The following is a 20659-nucleotide window of genomic DNA, read 5'->3' on the forward strand; positions in this document are numbered from 1 at the left end:
TTTTTCCTGCCATTGATTTTGATTTTGGTTTTTTCTATCATGATTTTGGTTTTGCAGGTTTTCTTTTTATTTTCAGTCTTGATTTGCAGGCTTTCCAGCCTTGATGTTGCAGGCTCTTTCCACCGCCATTGATTTGCAGGTTTTTTCCAGCCTTGATTTGCAGGCTTTCCAGCCTTGATTTTGCATGTTCTTTTCCAGCCTTGATTTTGCAGGCTTTTTTCCACCCTTGATTTTGCAGGCTTTTTCCAGTCTGAATTTTCAGGGTTTTCCCAGTCTTGAATTTTCAGGCTTTTTCCAGCCTTGATTTTGCAGGCTTTTCCAGTCTTGAATTTTCAGGATTTTCCAGTCTTGAATTTTCAGGCTTTTTCCAGTCTTGAATTTTCAGGCTTTTCCAGTCTTGAATTTTTAGGCTTTTTCCAGCCTTGATTTTGCAGGCTTTTTTCCAGTCTTTGAATTTTCAGGCTTTTTCCAGCCTTGATTTTGCAGGCTTTTTCCAGTCTTGAATTTCAGGCTTTTCAGTCTTGAATTTTTAGGCTTTTTCCAGCCTTGATTTGCAGGCTTTTCCAGTCTTGAATTTTCAGGCTTTTTCCAGTCTTGAATTTTCAGGCTTTTTCCAGCCTTGATTTTGCAGGCTTTTTCCAGCCTTTATTTTGCAGGCTTTTTCCAGTCTTGAATTTGCAGGCTTTTTCCAGCCTTGATTTTGCAGGCTTTTTCCAGTCTTGATTTTGCAGGCTTTTTCCAGTCTTGAATTTTCAGGCTTTTTCCAGTCTTGAATTTTCAGGCTTTTTCCAGCCTTGATTTTGCAGGCTTTTTCCAGTCTTGATTTTGCAGGCTTTTTCCAGTCTTGAATTTGCAGGCTTTTTCCAGCCTTGATTTTGTAGGCTATGTCCAGACTTTTAAGAACATCCTGGAAATAAGATCCCTTTCACTGCCCTAATTATGGCTGACTTGCAACACGGACAAATTATTTTTTATATATAGTATTCGTAGGTGCACGAACCTCTACGTAGACTTCATAAAAAGATCCTAAAAACATAAGAAAAAAATGAAGATTATTATTATTATTATTCCCAGAAACTTCCATTTAAACTGGTAAAGGGAGACGAATGCGCGCGCAGCGGTCGAGAAGGAGATATCTAAGGCAAGAAGTAATATTAAACTAAAAAAAAAACAGAAAAAGGTAATGACGACTAACCTTCAGGGAAAAAAATAAACGATAGCCAAAAAGAACGGTGTCAGTTATCCCCCGTAGATAAATAACGAGAAACAGTCAACTGAAGATCGAAGCTTCTCTCGAGTCAATTTAACCGACAACTTTCCTAGATTACTGCGAAGTTAACTGTTATCTTTCGAAGGCTTCCATCGCCTCAGCAGCAGAAAGGAACCAGTTCCATGGCGCACTCCTGACCCACATCCTTAACCCATTGCCCCGAAGGATAATCGCGCCCTTATGACGCGAAGCGCTCTTCGGCTGTTCCACTTTTCTCGACTAAAAGGAATTTCGCAACACTACTTCATAAACACCTGGGAAAAGTAAAAAAAATATTATCTCTTATTCTGATGTAGTTTATCAGCAGCACTGAAAATTTTCCAGTTCACAGCCCCCGCCCTAAACCCTTCAGTTCCACGCCCCATTTGGGCTCTCGATGATCTTCCAGGGATCCAGGCTTCGGCTGCTCATTCCAGGGCAAACGAGCAGCTAGCGAGGTGGGGAGTCCCTCTCTCTTGTGTGTCCACTGGAGCATATCCTACGTCGCTGACTTGTGCTTAAACCGTCGTCGGTCTTTCGTCTTGTGTCATTATCTATCGTACTGGATGGTTGGTTGCGTCTCGTGTGAAACGATAAGGAATCTTAGTCGCAAAAGTAACATGAAGTGTTGAGGATTAGTGGATAACTACGCTTACTTGGGGGTCCTACATAATTCTAGTCGCGATGGCCAGGGTAAGTTATACTGTATATGTATACGTATATATATATATATATATATATTATATATATATATATATATATATATATATATATATATATAGATATATATATATCATAATATATAAATATCAAAGCCATAAACCCTGTATCCGTGCACTGAAATATTATGTTGAAGGAAGCCCACTAAAATAAAAAGAGAAAAAATTAAAAAGAAATAAAAGTTACAAAAACTTAAAACAATGGTCAAGGTAAAAGAAATGACATTCCGTTACCTTGATCACTGTCTTAAGTTTTTGTAACTTTTATTACTTTCTGAAAGAGGGAGAGAATGTACTCTCCGAAAGTTAAAAAAAAACTCAATTTTTCTTTTCAAAATTTTAGTGGGTTTCCTACAACATATATATATATATATATATATATATATATATATATATATATATATATATATATATATATATATACATATGTGTGTGTGTATGTATGTAAGTATACATATATACATGCACTTCGTTGTGGCGAAACCAAATTAAAAACCAAAGTTTCGTGTAAATTCGTCATAAAACTGAAAAGTTTGTCACGAAAATTGTAGGGGTCGAAGGCTGAGGACTAGATTAGCATCTTCACATTATCATCAATATTAATATCAATATTGATACTATTTTGAGTAGTATAGCATTAGTAGTTTTAGCAGCAAGGTGACGACCACTGTTAGATATATTTTCATGGCGATTATATAATTTCAGTAGTCCCGAGTAAAACCATTCTTTGTTGTGTTGCCAATGATTTCAAGCGTCTTCTATTCTTCCCACGTCTTTCAATTGTTTCCGCATAGTATGGTATTGTACGACCCGAGGACCTTTCTAATTGATTGATGTTAACTTTGGTCAGTACTGAGGTACCAGACAGGCTTTTCTGTCCAAATCGAGCTGGGTCACTACGTGTGCGTGTGTGTGTGTGTGTGTGATGTGCTTGTGTTTGTGCGTGTATAGTATATAGATTTATCAAACGTTTTCGTTCCAAAGAATAGACTGTCACTGAACGAAATTTTAATAAACATTTCTGCCTCGTGACAACTATTATTGGCTACTTGTAAAAGAAATTATTATTATTATTATTATTATTATTATTATTATTATTATTATTATTATTATTATTATTATTATTATTATTATTATTATTATTATTATTATCTGAAACTAATTGTCAGCTGGTTTGATATCCTTCGAATCATTTGCTCTCAGACTTTGGAAGTTCTTGTCTTCCTCTGCGTTTCCTATGTCAATCGCTTGTAATGATGATGAGAAAAATCTGGTGTTTTTGAGACTAATATATCGCTCTCTAGGGCCGGAATTGCTTCGCTTAGAGCAAGTAAGGTCCCTAGCTCATAACAGAGGCTACTGTAAGTGGAGATGAAAGTGTTGAAGTGAATAAAAAGGCCTGGTGTGGACCTCTGGACCAACGAGGATCTCCATAGTACTAGGGAGACTACGTATAGGCGCCTACGAAATCCCATCATGCATACAAAGGCAATAGTATACTACATTTTTCGAGAAGTCTTCTTCAGAGATCAGAGTATATTCTTGAATATCTCTGTTTCCTCACAGAGAAAGAGACAAGGATTAAAATAGAGAATTTTAAAGGATAAAGTTAATCCGGAAAGGATCTCGTAAAACAAGCAGAAAAAGTCAATTGAAAATGATAAATAGCACCAATTCGTTTCGCGTCGTCGTCCAAAAGAATAGACATGTTACCCGAAACGTGATCTAACGGTGCTGCTATTCACACTGATGCTATAAGAGAAGAAGTAGGCAACCCCCAGGCTGATAAGTTAAACTATGCCATCCCCACTGGCCCGCCCTGTATGCTGTGTGGTTCATAGTAAATGATGGATGAGGGCAAATGTAATGTATCAGTTTGTGGTAGATTTGCGCACGAACTGATTGTAAATATTCTGCAATCAATTGCAATCGTCATGACTACTTGCATGACGAGGGAAACCTGTTCGAATATAAATTCATATTCATCTCAAGAAACAAAACACGAAAAATGTATGAATATATAAAAACCGATTTCATGATGTTTTCTTGTGAAAAGTTACATTAACACATATAACTGAAGCTTCGTTCCTTGGAATATTATGGAGAAGAAGAAAACGACGACGAAGTAGTAAAGAGAGGAGGCACTCTAGGCTAGAGAAAACGTTATAAGCTCCTTTCGTCTTTCAAACGTAGCAGCAGCGTTGTAGCTCAGCTCACGCCCGCAAGTTACGCGCACAGTTATAAAGAGAAGACTCGAACTAACTGTCCACTGCCGGAGGTACTATATACCTACCTACGAGTGGGAGGCTGACGTATAAATTCCATGGCCGTGTCCTTCACGTTGTTTGGTATCATTACATTTTGTCCTTTGGAAAGAAAATGGTAAAGTCGTTCTTGCAAACATGTCGGTTTTATATGACTTAAACTGCCATAGTCTCCCTCTCTCACATGGAGAGAAAGAGATAGTTTCTTTTCATTTAATATAATGGTTCATTCACTTCAGTATTCAAATGTATGTTTTAACTTGAGAGAGAGAGAGAGAGAGAGAGAGAGAGAGAGAGAGAGAGAGAGAGAGAGAGAGAGAGAGAGAGAGCTTTCTTGCATCTAGTAGCATAGTTCGTTTATCACAATACATCATTTGATACAAGCTTTCATTGCCAGCCTCTGAATTCATCTGTGCTGTTAATATCACTATTTATTTGTTATTTATTTATTTGGTAGAGATTTCCATATTCTGAGGTCACAGATGGCTCTTCATTTTAATCTGGAGTAATCCCATGAGTAGCTATTGTCAAATCTTGTTTTAGTCATAAATGGTATTAGAAATTAGCAATCTCTTACTGAATATTTTTTTTTTATTGCAGGTTCTACTTCACGTGATGGCCTTGGTGTTTCTTGGAGTGAAGTCTGGGACATTTGCTCTTAATCCTATGGAAATCTTGCGATTAGGCCCAAGCCCTCTACGTTCTTTGCATGACCAGTTCGCTAATCGATCATCACAAGATACTGGAGGAAAGTTAGATATTGTAGTACTAGAGCCAGAAGAGGTGACCGAAGAAGTCATGGGTGTGACAGTACCACCAAGCAGTGACAGTATCCTCAGCCCTTTTCGCCAGCCAGGCGCTGCAGGTGACAGCGTCCTCGGAAGTCTGTTTGAACTAGGAGTGAGTGACATTGAGAAAACAGAATCACCAGAGCAAAAGAATTCACCGTCTCGTGAGCTTTTGAACGAGATTCTAGAACTGCCATTTCTCCCACTGATGACCAGGGACAATGGAACGTTAACGCATGTGGGCGAGAAAGAGCACGCTAAATCCCCACTTCTCCAGTATTTGGACGTGATTCGAGGAGATGCATGGGCCCAATTTAAGTCGCTAGCCCTTAGTTACTCAAACTGGCTCGAGGATGAATACCAGATACAGGATATTTCCGACAAGTTACCCATAGGCTTAATCAAGAAGGTCCTCGATTTAGGCGACAGGGTGAATTTCTTACACATCGTGGGTACAAGAAAGTCGACTCTGGACTCGCTAGTTTTTGGCGAACGAGATGAAGCCCCTGTTCGACCATTTTGATACTCTGAACCCTGGGAGAGCTTTCGGTTCGAGCTTCTCGACGGTGATCAACAACATCGTGCGGGACACGGCGTGGAAGACGATGCACCAGTTCATAGGACATGTTCTCAGCGTTGCTGAAAGGTTCGTGTCCAGGAAGGACATCGAGGACTTCCAGGCTGATCTGGCTAAAAGTAGTCCCTTGGTCGCCAAAGGATTGGAGGTGATCATAAACGGACCTCCAACAGAAGGAGCTGTGGGACGTTCTCTTATGGGACGCAAAGGATATCACGACGCTGAATATGGTTACAAGGACCACTATAGCCAAAAAGATAACTATGGCCACAAAGATAACTATGGGCATAAAGATCATTACGGCCACGAAGAAATAAGCTACGGATATGGTGGCTACGGCTCTTTCGATGAAGGCTACGGAATGTACAGCCAAGGGTACAAATCTGGCGTCTTTCTGGACCCGTATCTCATCTTGGGTGGACTAGGAGCAGCCGCCCTGTTAGCCTACTTGGCCTACAAGGTCATCGTGACCACCGCAGCTGCCCGTCGCAGGAGGTCGGACGACCTGACATTCATGGAACTCTCTGACATGCCCAATCTCGTCTACTCCTTCTACAGTTTATTGGAAGGCGCCGACGAGAAGTACGGCGACGTCGAACCGGTTCATTTGGATGACACTGAGGACCTCGTCAGCGCCTTGAATTCCCTGTGGTATGAACGTGAAGAAGAGTCGGGCTGCATTCGATGCTCCCTGTTCAGATACGCCCAAGATCACTTTTCCCTCGGACACAACGCGGCAAACTCCCTTTTGGCGTGAGTGGTTTTCCTTCCTTTGAACTCCTCTAATCATTTCTCAACTCTAACAATGTTCCCAGCCATTTCAGATTCGTCTTGTTATGAGCGTCGTTTCTGTTATTCGTTTTTATCCGTATTATAAGATATTTGTTTTCATTCATTCTGCAGATTCTGAAGCCGATTTCAATCGTGCAGAAATTTTTTGTTTTTCACTTGTAATTCTAAAATTAATTTGATTCATGTCATTTCTTCACTTCTAATTATCCCGTAAAGTTGCTGATGCCATTCAAGTAAATTTATTTTCTTTTTATTCTCATGATTTGGCCTGGATTCCATGCATATACAATCAGTGTTCACTTATAGAGGAGTGATAATGATAATCTTTTTAAATCCTTATGTTTTAACAAACTATGTATAGTCATTGCCGTTTTTTTTTTCTTGTATTATCATCTTATCCTCAGTATTTTTAGTTGTTTTTTATTACAATTTATCAGATACTGATCAATTTTTTTTCCCCAGCAGACATTCATTTGACTCATAATTTTCATTAACAGACATTAATTTGCCTATATATTAAAATATATGGACGATCGTATATCTACCTATTAACAACATATAGACATTGATTTGCCTTTCTTATGCTAATTATAAAAAAGAAATTACTAGTTATGCTTTGTCTAGCAATTGATAATTGCAGTTTTGAACGTTTAGTCCCATTTATCAATACAAATGCAAGTTTACTTGAAGACCAGACGTCAATATCAAACATATTTCTGTGACTTCAGGTCTTTGGTTCACCTAAAGTTTTGTGTCACACGCAGGGCTGGCATTGCGCACGCGCTGGGAGCGGACAGGTCAGGACAGCTACTGGACGAGGTCGGGAGTACCATAGTTGAAGGAGAGCCTCTGCAGGAATGCCTCCGGCACGGCAACACTTGTTACGTCAAGTGATGCTTCTTCTTCTTCTTCTTCTTCTTCTTCTTCTTCTTCTTCTTCTTCTTCTTCTCTTCTTCTTGTGTTACAATTACTCAAAATCATTTATGGTGGTAGAAAGACCCCATTTTTTCCTTCAGGTGCAGGAGTAAAAAGGGAAAAGTCTAATGGACTGAACAACTTTTAGTCTCTCTCTCTCTCTCTCTCTCTCTCTCTCTCTCTCTCTCTCTCTCTCTCTCTCTCTCTCTCTCTCTCTCTCTCTCTCTCTCTCTCTCTCTCATTCGCTGACATACATAATTGATCATTTCATTTTTCTCAGGCCACTAAATTGATCTGTTATTCCGTGCAGTTCACCTGGATGGATATTCATAATTTCTCATGAATCTGTCATTCATTCTCGTTGTCCGTCTTCGAAGATACAGTATGTATGTGCAGAGTGTATTATCGTTTATGATACATCAACTTGTCTTCTGTATGTATACTGTAACCAGAGGCATTACCCAGTGGCATATGCGTTTTACTTTATGATGTACGATTTGTCTTGTACCTTTAGATTTGTAGCAAAAATATTTTTGCGGAATATTTATCCTACTGTTGTAAAAATAAACTTATAACCATATTTCTTTCATGTGGTCTTGTTCCATTTCATTACTGGCTGTCTTCCCATTGACATGTATCAGAATAATCGGACAATTGGTTGCACAGAACTCTGAAAGCAATACGGAACGTCCATTCCAAATATTTGCTCTGAATTTGTGCAAAAAGACTTTCGGCCGTTGGTGAAGACAGATCTATATGCACATCATGTATTCGTCCAATTTCCGCACATTGTAAACAGAAGTAATGTCCCGTTTTTGTGCGTACATGTTCATATACAATACATGTGTAAATAAAGGTTTTTTGCAACGAAGGAAAAAATTAAAAAGCGAGATAGTCAAGTACTTTCGGTCCTGTTCGGACTCTTTACTAAGGCCTCAGTAAAGGGTCCGAACAGGACCGAAAGTGCTTTGCTATCTCGCTTTTTCATTTTTTCCTTCGTGGCAAAAAACCTTTATTTATACATAGCATCACGTTTTATATACTTCGTGATCAAGTTATTCACAATACATATGTGTGTGTGTGTGTGTGATAAGTAGCTATTGTCTAAAAGTTCTGCAGTCTTTGCTACCTGTAGCAGTTTTCTTGTGTGTTTTTTGTTTTTCCGAGGTGCTAATAGCTTTAGAAAACCTGTCGTAAGTCAACGCATTAGGAGGAATATTTGATCACCGGTTTACGTTTGATAAAATCCAAGGGCAGTAAGAAATAAACGAAATGCTTGAAATCGAAAGTTTTCGAAACTCGCACTATAGTGGCCGGTTTAGTTTGAATGTGATGGACAAAATAATTGATTGGGAATTTATCGATTATACTTTTTGGAACCGGTAATTTTTATTCGATCATATATTGAATAAAATAAAAAACAGGGAGTATTTAGGTTATAGAATAAAAAACACTTGTCTATGATCCCGATGATGTCGGAAACAAACGGGCCCTCGTAAACACCACCACGTGACGTCACGGAGCAGACGACGGCGTCGCGAAGATAAATTTAGGCTTTTGTGTCTCTTCCCATTGATATCTACCAATGCCCGACCCTTCCTTGGACCAATGACAGTGTGAGCTTTCGATGGCGCCAAGTTGCATGTGAGACCCACGCCACGACGTTCGCGATATTTAGCCGTTCAGGTAAATATATAGTATATAAGCGAGTCAAGTCACATGGTTTCCTTAATTTTGCACGTAGGGCTGGCGTCCATTATCGTAAAGTTGCTAAGTGAGACTCAGTAAGGTTAATTAATTTTACTTTTTTTAACGTAGACTGTTCGCGATTTAGGCAGGGCCGTTTTAATGATAGAAGCGTAGCCCTAGTTGGCTGTCATCGTCAGAAATAGGTAGCTACCATAGGTAGTAGCATGGGCGTAGGTCAGTCTCGTGTCCGGTTACCATACTGGTTGTCTTATACCAAGTAGGTTTGTAATTTCAGGTTTATAATATAATAAATTTCTGAATAAATCCACGATTTTACGACGTTTGCATTGGTTCATGAATGTATTGTCAGGTCTAGACTGTTATTATTTTGTGGAAAAGTCCTTTTTTTATTTTTTATTAATTTTTTTTGAGGGGGATTTGGTGTGTCGGGCGGAACGATCTGTTGCCCTATGGTCCTGAATGACCTCCTCGTGGCTCCTAATACTTGGTCTTTGGCCTAAACTCTACCATATTTCATTCCCATTCCCCTTAGCTAGCATGTAGTAGTACTAGTTACTAGGCCTGACATTTACTAGCGTATGCTATGGTAAAATACTGAATGGCAGGCCTCTACCATAGCGCGACCACTTTCCCGAAAAAGTACTTTAACATGTCCTGTAACCCAGGGTAGACATTAGTCATGAGCTAGCATCTGTTGAAGCAACACCTCAAGGGCTCTACTTTAAGTCGAGTCCTCTCAAATAAAGTTTTCTCCCAAATCACAAATTAATGCCATAATATCCGATCTTCAGGAAGGTGGTCACGCCATCTTAGAGATGGCTGCTAGGTGGCCATGCTGTATTTTACCCTATATCCCAGTGGAAAACTGGGTTTCTCCTTGTAGCCTAGAGTTAAACCAAGATTGAGTGGTATCTGCTGAAAGGTATTGTAAAAATTGCATATAGGTAGCTAAATCACATGAAAGGTCAAGTAGGTAGGCCTAGTCAGGAAAACATGGTTCATATGTTTAATCTGAAACCATTGAAAAAACAAATTATAAAGGATGAAGATAAGACAAGGGGATTGCCGTAAACCACAGATTGAAATACAAGACCTGGATTCATCCTAACTAATCTTGGCCACCTTTGCTTACTGTTAGTTTGTGAGGTTGATTGCTGCAGCATAATGGTAGACTGTGTACTGTGCTTGCAATATGTGGATGAATGTAAGGATATTGTTCAAATAGGGATGTTCAATTCTGAACACCCCTACTCGATTATTTATTATATCTTCTCAGTCTTCATAAAAAAATGAATAAAACATTACTGTATATATATGTACTACATAATTCTTACATAATAGTATTTATTGCAATAAAAAATATAATGTATGTAGATAATTGAGGGTTTTTTAAGTTTCAATTTTGTGAAATGCACTTAGGGACATTTGATCCCCCAAGGGCTAGTATTAAACACAGCAAAGTACATTTGACCCCCCAAGGGGGTAGTACGGCACTTGGCAAAATGACTAGCCCTCGTGAGGAATTTGAGTTCGGACTGGAAATTAACTCTTACTGAATATAAATCTTGCATTTTTGCTTAAATGAGAAATTAGTTCACTAATTTTTTCCTCTTATGCCAATCATAGCCACTGACTTCACGTCTAAAGCCAACTCAGCTTTTGAGAGTTGAGGCATCGTACAAACAAAGGGCTTAGCCTATTCTACAATTTTTTAAAAAATAATTTATGTTGATTTTGAGCAATAAACAGTACCGTTATTGCATTTGCTTTCAGTATTTGGTAAGTAGCAGTTGTTAAACTAAGAACTGTAAGTATTCTGAAACTATTAAGTACAGTACAGCATTTGCAAAATTGTAATTGGATAAAAAAAAATTACAAAATGGTCATATAAGATTCAGAATTTGTCAAAAAGACATGTGCATGTGCTACTATTTGTACAAAAGTAGCCTCGAGCTAGTGAAGGGTTAGGAACTCGTGGGAAATTGAGACTTGAAAGGGGCTTAAATCTATAAGTAAATAGTAAATAAAGTGCATATTAATACCATTCTCCTTCACATCATGGGGAAAATGGCAAAAATGACTGTCGTCCTATTATATAAGATTTCACCCCAGTGTATTGCCGTAATGTTGTTGCCCTCAATGACTGTTGGTGTTATTGAATTCTCTGATACCGAGAAATTATCATATTAAACCTTTGAGGCTTATGGCATTTCAAAGGAATGCCATTTGGGTAACAGGATTGTAAATTAACCTTGCAACAGAACTAAAAGTTATTCTTTCTATAACCATGCCTAATCGAAACCTATAACCTATTTTATGTTTGGGAAACCTATTATTAGCTGCTATTATTGGGTCAAACCCCATCAACCACTTGTGTTTGGGTTCCCCATCTGTAACTGTCAAACAGTTTGGTAAAATTTTTATATGGTAGTGGAAAAAAAAAGTTACTAGCACCAAGGAAAAGCCAAGCAATGGTGAAATATAATTGTGACAACTTCCCATAGCATATCACATTCAGACATTCTTGCACTGAATAAATGATTCCATCAAGTATTACTGCTTATATCAGGCTATCCCCAGTTATGGGCAAGGTCCCGTTCCCAGTGGGGTGGTGATAGCTAAAACCATTATTAACCGAAATGCAGCAATTTATGACGCTTATGGTGCCCAAGTTTCGGTTAATGGCGGATCTATTTGGTATGTTATGGTTCCTTAACTAATCACCAATTTTATCGCCATAAAACCGGATCGCCATTAACCGAGACTGCAGATAACCGTGGACTGCCTATAGTGTATGTGCAGCTTGGTCAGCTCAGCAGGAATAAATGGTGGTTATTCAAACAAGGAACCAGCACACTGAGGCTTTAGGCCGAGGAGCCAAGTCAAGATACATGGAGACTGTTGGTTCATATGGGCTACCCAGGTCCCCTTTTGTTCGAAGCACCTCCAGAGGCTAGATAGATCAGAAAAAATAAAGTTATGCTTGTATAGCTTATTTTTTTGTCCCTGTCTTATGCATCAATAACTGTATACATTTTCTTTGTTTTCACTTCCTGTGTTCAGGCAAAATTTTTAAGGCTAGCTACCATTGGGCCTTTGTTAGTACCGGTTTCCTATAATAAGTTCTCTGTAAGTACTACATGAGACATTTAAAGAATAAAAGTAAAATATAAAATTCTAGTCTGAATTTATACCAAAACTCATATATGCCATTGTACATATAAATTTGATTACACATGACGCCCACTTATGAAAGGAGGAGGAAATTCCAAAGCCTGTTCTGCAGTGTTGCATTCTGTCAAATTTTTTAAGAGATTACTTCAACCCTTCCCCTCCATAGATTATTAGGTGTACAGTTACTCATGCTTCAGAATCAGTTTTCATGATGAAGCCAGTGCAGATACCTCAGACAAAATTAGTGATCACATACTGTATTCAAGACATGGTGGTCTTGGAGAGAATGTGATAAATAGTTTACTAGTATATGATGTTAAGAAAACCTTCTCGTCTGACTCATACACCATGACATTATTGTCAATCAGTTTGCTTCATACATACGTTCTGCATAGTAAGCGTACTTATTTCTAACCGTCATCTCCAGGCTATTTATGAAAGTTTTGTAGTGTGCTAAATTGCAAGAGAACTGGTATAGTTTGTTTTATAGCAAGATTCAGTAATAAGGGGTCTGTTGTGGGTGTACTAATGAAGGCTTTTTTTACAGTGCTACACTAGGCCAGTTGAAGACAGTGTCAGAGTTGCAATAAGGAATCTGCATGAAGGACCATCTTGCAATTGGTGTGCACATACTTTCTTTAAAGGACTCTTATTATTCTCCTTCATGCGAAGGTTTCTGCTCTACATTAGCTACTGTGGTACACGGTTCAGGTTAGCAAATTTTTATTTTTACTTATTTGCTTTTGACATTTTGTATTGCATTATGGAAATTGAAGTAGCATTAGATTTCCTGCTCACAATTTATGTACAGGACAGTTGGCCCTTCATATACATGGGTAATCTCCCCCCCCCCCCCCCCACCCCCCCCCCCCCCCCCCCCACCCCACCCCAACATTTTATCTTCATATAGGTTACCATTAGAATGATCAGGCACATTGCCTGTTAAAAGTATAGTATATAACTTTAATCAACCCTTTTTGCACCTATTATTTATGTACTTTAGGAGTGAAGTTGAATCATTGAGAAAAAAGAATGCTGTAAGTCACACTTTCCTATTGAGTTTTTAAGCACAGGAGTTTTTAGCTTTGTAAATGGCCGCTGCCTTGACCCTGTGATCTGGCTGTTTTGCACTTTTGTAAGTGCTTGTTCTTCCAGAACAGTCCTTTTTTTTACCACCGTTGAATTCTTATTAGGGAAAAACTCTCTATCACGAGAGTATATATAATGTTCTAAAGGGTCCACAATAATACAAAGTGTAAAAAGTCTGTGTATAATTTTGAAGACTTTACAGAAAGCTTTCGAACCCTTCCCTGGGTTCATCTTCAGTCCAAATGGAGAATACGTTACGACAAGTACAGTAGTACCTCGAGATACGAAAGGCTCAACTTACGAAAAATCCAAGTTACGAAAAATCCAAGTTACGAAAGCCAATGCGAAAAATTTTACTGCTCTACATACGAAAAGTTTTCAAGATACGAAAGGTTTCTGAAAGTCCAAGATTCGCCCGATAACAATTTTGAAACTCACGCCGCCATCTTAGTGCTAGTAGACTCGCCACCATCCTCCTGCTCTCCCATTGGTTCCTGATGCTAGCCAAGCCATGAGATCCTTCTCTCTGATTGGACAGCATCCCTCCCATCATGCATCTTCTATACGTACGCGCTGGCGTCCCTTAGCTCGGCCACTCCGCACCCGAAACTTTACCATACGCAATCAGCATTCGTTCGCTCCAACGATTTCGTTTAGTAACGTAAATTCGTTAGTGATTTCGTTGCAGTACATATTATCGTGTTGTGCGAAGACTGTATTATTACGTATTTGTGTAACTTTACGTAAATTAACGTAGTCATGGGTCCCAAGAAAGTTGAAATTCACGGAAAGAAGCGCATGCTGTCTCTGGAGACAAAGATGGAGATCATAAAGAAGTACGAAGCTGGTATGCGATTGAGTGTGATCGCAAAGGAATACGGCCGTAATCCATCGACAATAGGCACCATCCTTAAACAGAAGGATGCCATCAAAGCAAACTACACCTCGAAGGGCATCACTATTTTGTCCAGCAAGAGGAGCCATGTGCACGACGGATGGAACGGCTGCTCCTCATCTGGATAAAAGACAAAGAAATCGCTGGCGATACAGTAACGGAGACAGCAATTGCTCACAAGGCCAGTGCTATTTTCGGTCGATTTGATTGCGCAGGCGGAAGACGAGGGAGGGGAAGGGACTTCAACGCCAACCCCAGAGTTCAAGGCTTCGCATGGCTGGTTCGAGAAATTTCGTAAACGGACTGGCATCCATTCCGTGGTGCGTCATGGGGAGGCTGCCAGCTCGGACACGAAAGCGGCCGAAGCATTTAAGAAGACTTTCGACGAGATGATGACCAAGGAAGGCTACAGTTCTCAGCCACTCTTCAATTTTGATGAGACTGGCTTTTTGGAAAAAATGCTCGTCGGACGTACATCACGGAGGAAGAGAAGAGCTACCCGGGCATAAGCCTATAAAAAACAGGCTTACGCTCGCACTTTGTTCAAACGCCAGTGGGGATTGCAAGGTGAAGCCCCCTACTGTGTATCATTCTGAGACTCCTCGAGCCTTCAAGGCCCACAAGGTGCTGAAGGAGAAGCTTTCCAGTGATGTGGAGGGCTAATGCAAAAGCCTGGGTAACGAGGCTTTTGTTCACGGAGTGGGTTAAATCTGTTCTTTCGGCCTGACTGTGAAGAGTTTTTTTTTGGAAGAGAAGCGAAACCTCCCCCTGAAATGAAATGGCTGGCTGTTGGACAATGCCCCTCCCCACCCTCCTGGCCTCGAGGAAGATATCCTAGCGGAGTATCCTTCGTTAAGATTCTTTTTCTTCCGCCCAACACCACCCTCTCCTCCAGCCCATGGACCCAGCAAGTGATAGCGAACTTTAAGAAGCTGTACACGAAACATCTTTTCAAGAGATGTTTCGAAATCACCGATACCATAAACCTCACCTTGCGTCAATTTTGGAAGGAGCATTTCGACATCGTCATTTGCATCCGACTCATTTGACCTAGCTTGGCAGGAGGTTTCAAGGCGAACCTTGAATTCCTCGTGGAGGAAACTCTGGCCTGATATGCCGTATCCGCCAGAGACTTCGAGGGATTCGACGTGGGCGAAGCTGGTACTGCAGAGTCGGAAACAGTTGATGATCCCGAAACTGTTTTGGAACCAGATTCTTGATGAGATCGTTGCACTCGGTCAAGTCCATGGGGCTGGTCGTCGACGAGGGACGACATCAACGACCTTCTGAGGAGCACCAAGAGGAGCTTACGACGGATGACCTGAAGGAGTTGGAGGCCATGCAACTTAACGTCGTTCAAGAGGAGTTCTCTAGTAGCGGCGAGGAAGAGGATGAGGAGCCTATGACAACGGCAGAAATTAAGGATATTCTAGGCGCTTTTCATAAAGTGCAATTGTTTATCGAAAAAAGACACCCGAAAAGGCTCTCACAGGTCGTATGCCTTGCGCAGTTCGATGACGTTTGCTTGAGTCGTTTCAGGAACATTGTTGAAAAGTAGGCAGAAGCAATCTTCCTTGGATCGTATTTTTTAAAGAGGCCTTCAGCATTAGCAGGAGTAAGCAAAAAGGAAGAACCAAGTGATAAAAAGCAGAAAGTTGGAAAGCAAAAAGTAAGAACCAAGTGATGAAAAACAGAATGTTGAAAGCGGTGATGAAGTTGAAATTCTGTAAAAAAAAAAAAAAAAAAAAGTCTATGTAAAAGTAAAAAAAAAAGAAAAAAAAAAATGTTTACGGAATTTCTAGATTTTTTGTAAGTTTAGTGTTACATGTTTTGTTAAGGTGTTTCGTAAATTTTAGTTTTATGGTTTTCCTTAATTTTTTGTGTGTTTTCATAAAGTTAAGTGTACGTACGTACGTACGTTATCTGCCATTTGTCCTCCTCCTCCTCTGCCGCCACTATCGGAGATAGCCTCACTCGAAAGGTAAGCTTCCACATTTTACATTACAGTAATAATATTTCTTGTACACTAATATACACTTTATTTACAGGTTTTCAATTTTTATTCTTAATTTAGGTATTGAATGGTCCAAATTGTTGTAGTATTTCATTGTTTATAGGTCAATTTAGCTTTATTATGAAATTTAATGGGGTGTTTTTGGAGTGCTTGGAACGGATTAGCCATTTTACATGTAAAACAAAATGTTTTCCAAGATACGAAAACCTCATTATACGAAGGCCGCCTCGGAACGGATTAATTTTGTATCTCGAGGTACCACTGTACAGAGGTAAATTTAAAAAACAAGAGACGTTGAAGATCGTTGACAACGGTCGTTAGCTCGTTAATGGGCCAGGTGAAGAAAGAGGGTAGTTAACAACAACTAGGTGATACCCTCTCCCCTATCAATCCTGTTGGATCTTTGTACAGGTTGTTGCAACATTACATGAAGTCCTTCATCCAAGGGCGTAGATTGGGCACCGTTATCAGACTCCCCCGGGGCAGCGGTTACCTGGACAGGAATAGGCAAGGCAGAGGCAGCATCAGGAGAGGGAAAAACAGAGCCTGTCCTATAGTTAAATCTTTTAAAACCATACTAGTTAATATAAAAATTAAACAAATGGGTCTTCATTGACAAAACCTGTTCGAAGATCCAACAGGATTGCAGCCAGAAGGATTGATAGGGGAGAGGGTATCACCTAGTTGTTGTTAACTACCCTCTTTCTTCACCTGGCCCATTAACGAGCTAACGACCATTGTCAACGATCTTCAACGTCTCTTGTTTTTTAAATTTACCTCTGTACTTGTCGTAACGTATTCTTCATTTGGACTGAAGATGAACCCAGGGAAGGGTTCGAAAGCTTTCTGTAAAGTTGAATTCTTGTTAGTAGATGAAACTTCTTGTAAGTCTGACCAGATTCCTGAGTGTTTACAGTTATGCTTTACTTGCAATAAATGGGTTGGTTTACTTACTCCAAGCTATTTTTTGCTGAAGGCTTTTGCAAATATTCCATGCTCTCTAATGTAACATGCATATATCCTCCACAGCTTGTTTTTTGTTTGTCTCCTCTCCAAATATTTAATGCTTTCTATGGGTTCACAATGAATTTTATCATGCAATGTTGATGTAACTTTAGCAGTGTTAGTGATAAACTAGCACAGTTTTTTCTGATCTTTTAAACGTATTTGTTTTGGTACATCTCTGTCAATATAATGGTCATCTTTGCTCTTTAACAGTGAAATTAAAAATGTTAAATTTCTCACTTATACGTGTTTATTAGATTTTCTTTGCTTGGATATGTTTGCCAGCATTACTGCTTAGGGCCACATTTAAAGAGATACTATAAACACAGAACATTATAAGTGGTGGTATATACAGTGTTCTTTGATGCACTACTTATATCTGAGAATACTGCCATATGACTAACATTGTAAGCACCGAAGATGCTTCATCTGGCTACATGTAAAATTTCTTTTAAATTTTATATATATTTAATGCTTTCCTATGGTTAATGTTTTCCTACCTCATAAATCTGAAACCATGTATGTAAATTGATTATGCTTTTGCAAGTGATCAGCTGTACTGTACATATATAGTCAAGTCAGGTGTACCAAAGTAAAAACTGCTAGTACTGCAATGTATGGATATTTTTTAACAGAGGTGTTCAAAAGCAGCCCAATGAAGAGTTGAGAAACCTACCACGTAGCGTACAGGGGCTACTAGAGGAAGGACTTCTTTCACTGTACCCGGCAAACACTCCTCACCTGTATTTTTCTAGTCGAACTGACAAAGGTAAAATTGATGATATTTTGTAATAGGCTTTTGTTTTTGAGTGTTTGCAAATACCATTGGCTTACTCTAGGATTGAGAATAATGAAATTTCTCTTTAAGCCTACCCTAATAATGGAGTGTGTAGAAAATCTGGATTCATAAGGGTGTGAAAAATTCATGTATGTATTTTGTATTCAGTAGTGTGAATAAGAGAGAGAGAAAAAAAGTTGAGAATTCAGTGTTTGATGTTGAGAATTCTGATTTGTAATGTGGAGAATGTCATGTCCAGAGTGTTTAGTGTTGATGTTGAATGTGTTATGTGGAGATTTCAGGATGTGTGATATTGAGAACATTGATTATGTGATGTAGAGAATTCAGGACTTTGATGTTGAGAATGTTGAGTTTTGATTTTGGGACTGTCAGGATGTTTGTGCTCAGAATGTTGAGTTGTGATGTGGAGTATGTTAGATGTTTTGTCCATAGAATGTTGAGTTGAGAGAGAGAGAGAGAGAGAGAGAGAGAGAGGACATGAAACTTGCTAGGCACAATAAATTTTGATAATTGATATGTGCTATTTTATGTCTTCTTACTGAATGTGCATGTACAGTACAGATCTACTAAAGTAAAATTTACATACATTACTTTACACTGCTGTTGTTATGTCTGCATAAGTACTCTCTGTGTAGACAGTAGAGTGGTTTTTGTGTCAAAAGTACAGTGCCTCTTCTTACAGTGTGCTCACCAGACAAAATGCTTGTGATAGAAAGTAGAAAGGGTAGCCTAATGTGCGTTTTAATACATTCAGTTCAGTAAATAGTACAGACATTGCTTTCAGCTTGTACATGTGCAGTGATACATCATGTACATATTTTGATCATGAATCCAAGTGCCTGTATCATGATAAAGGTTTGAAATGATATATTGTCTATTGCAGTAACATAATATTTATTTAAGTGTCTTTCAAGCAGATATGTTTTTATGGGACTTATATTCTACTGCAGTACTATATGGTTGTCATATCATCAGATTCTGTAGATTTTTTGGACCTTGTGCTTATTTGCAAAGGGTAAACTTAAGTAAATTTCAATGTAAGGCTAGGATTCTGAGCTAATCCATCATAAGCTAAACTTTGTTTTATTCCAGTGTCAGCACTTTGTAGTTGTTTGCTTGTATTTAACATATAAGAACTGTCTGCAAATAAGAAATATTTTAAGGATATTTATATTGTTTTGCAGGTGTTCATGCACTGTGCAATACTGCCCATGTTGATCTATGCAGAAAAACAGAGGGTTTATTTTATGATCCAGATGTCATAACTGGTAGACTTAATAAATACCTCTGTCATGAAGGACATGATATAAGGTGAGTGCCATAGACCTATGCTACTGAAAATGATGTTCCTTTGCCAAAGGTACCATTATGAAACTCTCAGTTTCATACATTCAACTTCCCTGTCAGATATATACTTAGCTATAGACTCCGTCGTCCCCGACAGAAATTCAAATTTCGCGGCACACACTACAGGTAGGTCAGGTGATCCCGCTGCCTGCCGCTGGGTGGCAGGAATAGGAACTTTATTCCGTTTTTAAGCCAGATTTTTCTCTGTCGCAGTACTAGTAACATCGTTTGCTAGCTCCTCCTCCTTTGATTTTCGAATTTCATTACGCCGTTGATCTTTTGGACTGCTATTTGGTGACGTATTGGATCTTTGGTTTGGCATACGCTATTGTGGACTGTTTTTTTTGGATTTGGTTGGATTTGGAATTTCTCATAATGTCTGACGTGTCGATTTCGTTCAGAGTGTGTGTGAATGAGAATTGTTTTGTGAGACTACCGAAAGCTTCGGTGGATCCTCACACCACTTGTAAAAATTGTAGAGGGAATGTATGCTCGCAATTGAATACATGTGATGAGTGCAAGGATTTGAATGAGGAGGAATGGGAAGTTGCTTGATTCCTACCTAAGAAAAGTTGGAGAGAGATAGGGCTAGAAAGCCTCTTCCAAAAGTGTAAGTAGGTCGGTCTCTAACGAGCCAGTTTAGCGGAACTATTGCCTATTGCTAACCCTATTGTTCTCCTCCCATACAGCTTTACCTTCCCGATTATCGGACTCGGCAAGCTCAACATCTGAAATTGCGAGTCTGAAAGCTTCGCTTAAGCATATGGAACAAAAAATTAAAGAACTGGAAGGTAGTGCAGTGAAAGTGTTCCCAGTTGAAGTGGAGGGTGCGTCTGATCGGCTCTGTCAAGCTCCCAAGCCCAGTGGAGGAGAAACAAATGTCGAAAGCGCAGGGAGGTTTCAGAGAATCCCACGGTCAGGCGTCCCCTCGGCAGATCCCATAGTTACGTCCCGGGCTGCCAAGGATAGTCGTTGGAAAGACGTCCTTAAACAGTGTTTTTCTTCGTCTGATTCCTCATCTAAAAAAGGATGGAGTCAGATAGATTGTCGAGACCTTCGAAGAGATCTTGGAAGTCTCCTTCATTTTACTCAAGCCCTGAAGAATTTCCGGAAGAATATCCTCCGGAAAAGAGGAGGAAGGAGGTGTATTCAGAAGCTCCTTCTCCTGCATCGGAAATTGGAAAGAGGGACGTAGCTACGAAGATGTTGGAGGATATGCAGAAACAGATATCTTCACTAGTAGGAGTTCTTAAATCTGATCCTCCTAGAAGGAAGGATAGATTTCTCCGATCAAAAAGATCCCGTCCTTTAGAACTCTCTGA

At 39.4% G+C, this 20659-nt stretch overlaps 2 protein-coding genes across 3 annotated transcripts; both read left to right on the top strand.

Annotated features, from left to right (window-relative positions):
- The first annotated feature begins 1698 nt into the window (after positions 1-1698).
- LOC135196467 (uncharacterized) lies at positions 1699-7539 on the top strand. The gene is given in 5 exon segments (XM_064223323.1): positions 1699-1942; positions 4833-5474; positions 5477-5498; positions 5501-6350; positions 7154-7539. Coding segments are annotated over 5 exon segments (1653 nt in total). The 5' UTR covers positions 1699-1933; the 3' UTR covers positions 7284-7539.
- A 1252-nt stretch (positions 7540-8791) lies between these two features.
- On the top strand, positions 8792-19301 carry LOC135196476 (tRNA pseudouridine synthase-like 1; the record flags this gene model as incomplete). 2 transcript variants are annotated; one of them, XM_064223332.1, is given in 4 exon segments in its annotated part: positions 8792-8990; positions 12736-12899; positions 17827-17960; positions 19175-19301. In XM_064223332.1, coding segments are annotated over 3 exon segments (308 nt in total), but the record flags the coding sequence as incomplete, so codon positions are not given.
- Positions 19302-20659: the final 1358 nt, after the last annotated feature.

The sequence above is a fragment of the Macrobrachium nipponense genome, chromosome 23 (genome assembly GCF_015104395.2).
Source record: "Macrobrachium nipponense isolate FS-2020 chromosome 23, ASM1510439v2, whole genome shotgun sequence".
In the NCBI taxonomy this organism is placed as follows: domain Eukaryota; kingdom Metazoa; phylum Arthropoda; class Malacostraca; order Decapoda; family Palaemonidae; genus Macrobrachium; species Macrobrachium nipponense.